The sequence below is a fragment of the Haplochromis burtoni genome, unplaced genomic scaffold (genome assembly GCF_018398535.1).
Source record: "Haplochromis burtoni strain Fernald_Lab_line unplaced genomic scaffold, NCSU_Asbu1 Contig_122, whole genome shotgun sequence".
Taxonomy (NCBI): Eukaryota; Metazoa; Chordata; class Actinopteri; order Cichliformes; family Cichlidae; genus Haplochromis; species Haplochromis burtoni.
Window position 1 is genome coordinate 1,764,301 of NW_024582483.1, and position 7,394 is coordinate 1,771,694.

The 7,394-nt window shown below is 41.6% G+C and overlaps 1 protein-coding gene across 1 annotated transcript; it reads left to right on the forward strand.

Moving 5' to 3' along the window:
• The first annotated feature begins 768 nt into the window (after positions 1 to 768).
• Positions 769 to 6,779, forward strand: LOC102299071 (cytochrome P450 4V2). The gene is made up of 11 exons (XM_005929232.3): positions 769 to 1,054; positions 1,157 to 1,269; positions 1,856 to 1,941; positions 2,124 to 2,314; positions 2,855 to 2,924; positions 3,007 to 3,133; positions 3,236 to 3,409; positions 3,612 to 3,714; positions 5,052 to 5,186; positions 5,373 to 5,552; positions 5,654 to 6,779. The coding sequence occupies exons 1-11, from the start codon at positions 862 to 864 to the stop codon at positions 5,815 to 5,817; spliced, it is 1,536 nt and encodes a 511-aa protein (XP_005929294.1). The 5' UTR covers positions 769 to 861; the 3' UTR covers positions 5,818 to 6,779.
• The last annotated feature ends 615 nt before the right edge of the window (positions 6,780 to 7,394 follow it).

Genomic DNA, 7,394 nt, shown 5'->3' on the forward strand with positions numbered 1-7,394 from the left:
GATTCAGAGAATTCTCTGCACGAGTCAAAGCCACTACTAGCAAAATCTCCAGTTTAAATCGACTGAGGAAAAGTTAAAAACTCTCCTGTCGTAAAACCTGTGATTTTCAAATCCTTTTTGGAAACCTCGGGCACCACCTTGTCAAAACAGAGACCTTCCTTCCTTGTTATCAGCTCACAGTTCAAAAGCCAGCATCAGGGAAGATGAATGCTTATTAATGTTGATGCATTAACATTAAGGAGACTGCAGACCAGATATTTTAAAGCAGGGCTCTCTAGTAAAGGAGTGTAAGTCCTTTCAGTAGCTGTGTGGCCTGGGCAGCAGAAATCCTGGCTCAAACAGGAATGAGATATTACAGGCTCACTCCTCCCATTGCTAAAGGTAATTAGCGTGCAAAGCTGAAGAGCTATGATGACATAAAAAGAAAAACAAACACAAGGCAATCACAGATAAGACTGTCACTTATTAACCAGGCAGGTAGGACACGAACTGTTAATGTGGATAAATACACGGAGATAATAAATCGGACAAAGTTCTTGATCACGCAGTAAATAATTAACACGGGTTATGTAATTCGTGCCAGCAGAGAGCACGTTTTTCATATTTTAAAATGTACATTTACCTGTTATCCCATGCTATAAATGTCAATTTAATAAACTTTCTATGAAGTCCCCCACACATCCTCCTCTCCTCCTGGGCAATAGATGGCAATGTAAGACCAGGGGTCCCCTTTACCCACTACAGGACAGTAGAGGAGAGGAGGAGTAAAAGGCAGGGCAAAAACATGTCACAGAGCTTTTAAGGACAGCCTGACACCGACATTTCAGCACACACAGGCTGAGCACACACACGGCATGAAAAATGGCAGTTTTAATTGGCAGTTACAGCACAACTTTACTCGGAGTTAGCATCTTTGTTGCTTTGCTGACCTACTTAACCTACAAGCTGCTGAGCGATTACCTGCACAAATGGTTTGAGATGAAGCCGATCCCTGAGCTGGGAACCACTTACCCCTTCATTGGGAATGCTCTGCAGTTCAAAAACAATGCGGGCGGTAAGGAAGCAAGCAACCTGATCATTTAAAGTACTCAAAGTGATGAAGCACATTGAGTTTCTCGTGATTTTTGTACCCAACATCTTTGTTTTTCTCTTTAAGACTTCTTTCGTCAAATTCAGGATTTTACCTGGGAGTTCCGAGATAAGCCGCTGTTTAAACTCTGGGTCGGGCCGGTCCCCTTTGTGGTTCTGTATCACGCTGAGACGGTTGAGGTAAGCGGACTGACACCTATCCAAAATACAGAGTGGATGCAGCATGTCTTATACTGTAAATATGCCTGTGATGAGTAAGCCTATGGACAATTTCCATCCCCGTTCAGCGAAGCAGGTAAACAAACCACACATGTCACTGAAGTGGAAGCTGCACTGTCGTTACAGATGGATTGGATGAGATCCCGTTGAAGTCTTTGAGATCAGCTAAGCAGTCTGTGATGACATCTTAGGATGTCTTTGCACTTTTATACAGTGCAGGATACAGAATTCCTGCCACCCACCACTCAAACATTAAGCTGAAGCCAGTTACTCCTCTTAGCACAAATTCCTCATGTTCCTTAAAGAAGTTACAATATGTCCCACCTAAACTGTATGTGTAACTTGTTTTCATCATACATCTAGATAAGATAATGGACTAAGGTGGATGCTTGCAGGGTCAGTCTGAGTGAATCATTTCTTTCCCCCTGTGACGACAGGGACTGTTGGAACATAGCATGCTCGATTGTGCACTGAAGATTTCTTTAAGTAAACAACTTTTTGCCTCAAATATTACTCATGACATGTTTCTGTCTACTTTTTCTTTAAGCCGGTTCTGGCTAACAGCATTCACATGGAGAAAGCTTTTGCATACAAGTTTCTGCATCCTTGGCTGGGAACTGGTCTGCTTACTAGGTATAACTGTGGCATAGCAAACATCCCATCTGTCCATCAGGAAAGATCAAAAGATTTAGATCGTTCATATATCAAAACTTGAGCTAAGACTATGCACAAAACAAAAAGAAGCTCCTATCTACAGCATTATTATTGCAAATGAAATAATATAAAGTGCATAACGCCTTCTTATCTTTGATCAGCACTGGGACCAAGTGGCGTCAGCGGAGGAAGATGCTGACGCCCACCTTTCACTTCTCCATCCTGGAGGACTTCTTGGAAGTGATGAACGAGCAGGCTGAGATTCTGGTGGAGAAGTTGGAAAACCACGCAGGGAAGGGTCCATTCAACTGCTTCAGTCTCATCACCCTCTGTGCTCTCGACATTATCTGCGGTAAGCAGAATGTGCAAATCTGGGACAACTTAAAGGAAAACCCTGCGTTAAGGTGATACGCATCCAGAACAGAGCAGATTCAGCATGGCATGGTTTCTCCTTCCAAAACATATTCTCTCATTAGAATTGGTAATGGTAGGGATTAGCAGTGAGACCATTCATCCACTCATGCAGTCTAATTGGGTTGAAATGATGAGTGGGTCTCGGTCGCATTTTTTGAGCCCTCATGCATTATGTCATTCTGGAAGAGACGAGTCCAGTCGTCAAATGATGACGGTGATCTCCCAGAACAACTCTACATTCATTTTTCTCTATAAGGTTGAAGGCGAATCCAATCCAGTGAAATATCTGCAACGACATAACGGAGACACCAGATCCCTTTACTGTAGGGGTTGAACTGTAAAGGTTTTTCCTTTAAGTTGTCAACCCTTTGAGTTGGATAAACCTTTGACCCTTTTTGTGCTTAACAAATGCAGGTATACAAAATAAATAATTAGAAAAAGGGCGTTTTATATTTATATACCCTTATTTTCTTGACAGAAACTGCAATGGGAAAGAAAATTTATGCACAGAGTAACTCTGATTCGGAGTATGTTAGGAGCGTGTACAGGTGAGTTACTGCTTTTATCATTCTAATGCAAATTATAGTAGAAGAAAAAGATCTAATCTGCTGTCTTTCTCTTTATTCTCAGAATGAGCGACATTGTTAGTCGCAGACAGCGGTCACCTTGGTTATGGCCTGACTTCATTTACACTTACTTTAGTGAAGGCTGCGACCACGACAAAACACTCAAGGTCCTCCACTCCTTTACCTACAAAGTGAGTAACGGAGCGGGTCGCTTTTCCACGTTGCGCGATCATGCAGAAATCATGAAATTGTTCAGAAGAAGCATCTCTTCTTCTCTTCCCATTTATTTTCAGGTGATCCATGAAAGAGCTGAGAACATGTCCTGCAACGAGTCAGACAGCGAAAACGACCAAGGCAAGAGGAAACGACGGGCATTTCTGGACATGCTCCTGAGCACCACCTATGAAGACGGCAGCAAGATGAGCCATGAGGACATCCAGGAGGAAGTGGACACCTTTATGTTTCGGGTTGGTGGTTAAGCAATGAAAAGGAATGCTTAAGGCTGCTCTTATTAATACATTTATATTACCCAAAAAACTGCACTTTGTGCCAATAAAGGATTTACTTTCTGAGATAATGATGTGAGCCTCTTCTGGGAGAATAATCCACATATCCTGTTTCAATAAAGGGTCTTTAAAAAAGTCTCTAATTAACTCTCTTTATTTGCAGGGCCATGATACTACAGCCGCCGCTATGAATTGGGCTCTCCACCTGCTGGGCTCGCACCCTGAGGTGCACAAGAAAGTTCAACAAGAGCTACAGGAGGTGTTCGGTAATAATAACAGGCTCTACCACTTTAATGGTGTTGTTTTGTTCCTGCCTGAGGGCTTTTTGACTCATCTTTGTTCAAACTCATTTGTTCTTTGTAAGGCACGGGGAGCTTTTTGAGGGATAAGAGCTGTGAACATACCCGCCAGAATACACAGACAAAAAGTGCAGCATAATAACTGTCTTTACCGATGGCCTTGTAACCATAGGCAACCAGGCTAATTTGTCCACAAGTAGAGAAGGATAATTTTGCCATATGGTCATCACTTATGTTTCCAATGTAAACCCTATGCTACAGCCACACCTGGGGAAGCAGTGATTGGAGACCGTGGCATGACTTTTGTAGCCGTGTGCAGTGAACTTATAACCTTTTTGTCTTTGAAATGGTTGCTTTGAAGACGGGGACCAGGGTCAGTTGCTGTCTTCAGGTTGACTGCGGTGCATTAAGATGGTGATAAAACAGCAATAACATGGAGTCAGTCTGCTATCACTGTGATTGTGATTGAATGGGGGCAAGTTAGCGATAACTTTCAATGTGTTTATGATAGTACAGCAATTTACTGCAGTGAATCACCCAAATGTACATACACAGAAATTAATATTAAACAGAAACTGACATCAACCACTTATATTCAGATTACAGAAAGAACTGCATAGATCTAAAAAAGAATTTAAAAAATTCCGATTTAACTACCGACATAGATGCAGCTTTTTATATAGGACTATAACAAGAACACAAACAACTGGTATCCAGTTGAGTGAAATCACCGATTGCAAAGAGTTGCACCGCAGATGAGTTGCACTGACTGATCCAGATTGATTGCAATGTCCTCGTGATCTGTCTGCATTTATAAATTTGGCCACAAATGTCTGCAAACCTTCACCAGCCCATATGGGCTGATTCGGATCACAGTTATTTGGAGACAGGTCGACTCCCACCATGTGACCTGTGCAATGACTTGGAATCAAAAGTGGTTGTTCTGAGATAGCTGGCCACTGCAAGTATGTGCAATTGGTTGTTAAAAGTGCAAAAAGTTACCAAAATCCTTGTAACCTCACCATATTTGCAAAGAGGTTACTATCCTATTTTTATCCTGTTGTGTCTGAGCTATTAGATTACCTTACCACACCTGGTTATATAATTAATTTGTTATGTTAATGATTGTTGATTTACAGTCACAAGGTTGATAACAATTATTGCTCTATAGAGAGTTACAGATCTTGAGTGCTGTCCTATTTACAGATGAATTTTAGGATGTACTGTTGCACTTTTACCTACTGAGGCAGGTTAAGTATCACTGTATGTCTAATCTGTGCTGTGGTGCTGTTTAATGTTCAAAGGTACATCTTCCCGGCCCACCAGCACTGAGGACCTGAAGAAGCTCAAGTACCTGGAGTGTGTGATCAAGGAGGCTCTGAGGCTGTTTCCCTCTGTGCCTTTCTTTGCTCGTAGCCTCGGTGAAGACTGCTATATCAGTGAGTTAAAGATTAGATCGTTGGCACCTGAAACAAATGGCTCATTGATCCCAAACACACGACGGTGCTGATACCTCTTCACAAAAAGGGAAGCCAGTCTTCCTCTGTTGTCGTGGCCACGTAACAGATGCATCTGAGTAATCGGTTTTGCCTGTTTTTGGTGTCATACTTTCTTCGTACTTTTAGACGGTTTCAAGGTTCCTAAAGGCGCAAACGCGATCATAATCACCTACTCTCTTCACCGTGATCCACGGTACTTCCCCGAGCCCGAAGAGTTCAGGCCTGAGCGTTTTCTGCCAGAGAATTCGGTGGGAAGGCCTGCCTATGCATACGTCCCCTTCTCAGCTGGACTCCGCAACTGTATAGGTAAGGACTTTTAAATTTATAGTCTCCATACGCGCTTCGCTGTGTGAGGTTTCCAAATAGGTGCGTCACGTCTTCGTTTCTTTTACTGTCATTTTCTTTAGGCCAGCGTTTCGCACTCATGGAAGAAAAGGTGGTGCTGGCGGCTATTTTGCGGAACTTCACAGTCGAAGCCTGTCAGAAACGCGAAGACCTCCGCCCGGTTGGAGAGCTCATCCTACGACCAGAGAAGGGCATCGTGATCAAATTAGAAAAGAAGACGCCTTAAACGTCATCAAACTAACACCTGATGCAGCATCCTGGGGAATTTTCTCTGCATGGTTTTTATCTAATGACACATAACAAAGTGACATTTTAAAAAAATATTTTAGTAATTTTAGGAAATTCCTATTTTCATAATGATAAATATTCATAAATACAGATGACAAAGGAATCCTGAAATGCTGTTTGCTGTGTTGTGTGTAGACACAGCACTGGTCCATCTTTGAGCTGAATGATTCACAGGTCAGTGTGAAGAGGCTTAAAAAATCCTCGAAAGCAAAATATAAAGAAAGAGTTTTCCAAACTATAAGATTTACAGTATAGATTTACACCATATTGTGAGTTACATTAATAAAAATGAACCGACGATTTCAAAACACGTGACTGATTAATTGTGGAAAATGAGATAAACAGCTACTTAACTGGAGTCAGTCACAGATAATTATTTTCTAGGTTACACCCATTTTACGAAAAAATGAAAGCATTCATCTTGATTCCCAGCCGGGATAGGCTCCAGCCGCCCTGCACCCTGAGTTGGATAAGTGTATGAGAATGGACGGATGGATGATTCACATCCACTATGCACTCTGCAAGAGTTTATACCCACGTATGACACATTTCTGTTATTTTGTATGTGGCTGTGTAATGCAGATAAACAGTATGGATGATTAAAAACGGAACTTATGTACATGCACACACATATATGTATATATATTTTGTTGTATCAGCTTGTAATGAAGTCCTGAATCACACTTTAAGATATTAATTACACTTACAGTACAAACAAGATCTGTCTTTTGACTGTGCAGTGTTTCCAGTGCTATAGTAATTTTCAACCTTTAGCCATTGTGTTTTCTGTGGATTGACCCCCCTTTAAAAAAAATAGTTGCTGTCTTTATGTGTAGCTTTCATTTTCTTTAAAAAAATACAACCCTACTATTCTTTCTCCAATAAAAAGTGTTGCTTAAACTGTGTTTTTCTGGGATCATTTCAAAGAGTCATTTGGACATACGAGAGATGCACATATGAAACGGTCAATTTCCACATCATCCATCAGCTCACAAGCCACATTCGTGCAGCCACGTCTGTAGCCTCGAGTCAAGCTGAGGCTGTAGACTTCATGGAAACGGCCGACACAGCCACCGTCATGGAAGCGTGGACTGTGGAACTGAGATATTCTGTTTGATCATAGTTCTGCTTGATCACAAGGCTGGCCTGCTCCAAAGTATACCTTTATGTATTGTTCTTGTGGACACTGATGTGACCATAAATGTACAAAATGAAGATCATATTGAATTCATAAACCTTAGCCTTGGGTCATTTTCTTATACACTGCTATAAAACCAGGCGATTCCCCCCCTCCTGTTGGTTACTGGTCAGGTTTAAGGTACTTCTAGGCTAAATCCAACTTTTGTTTAGCGTTGTTGGTTCTGTCATTCCAGCTCTGAGCACACGTCTAAAAACTTGTCCTTAAAACTTTTTCCTAAAACTTCTAAAACTCTCCTCGGTGTACTTTCAGGCTCTCGAGTATCAAGACCAAAACTCACTAAATCAGAATTGAGGTCAAAAAGGCTCCTTTGTAAG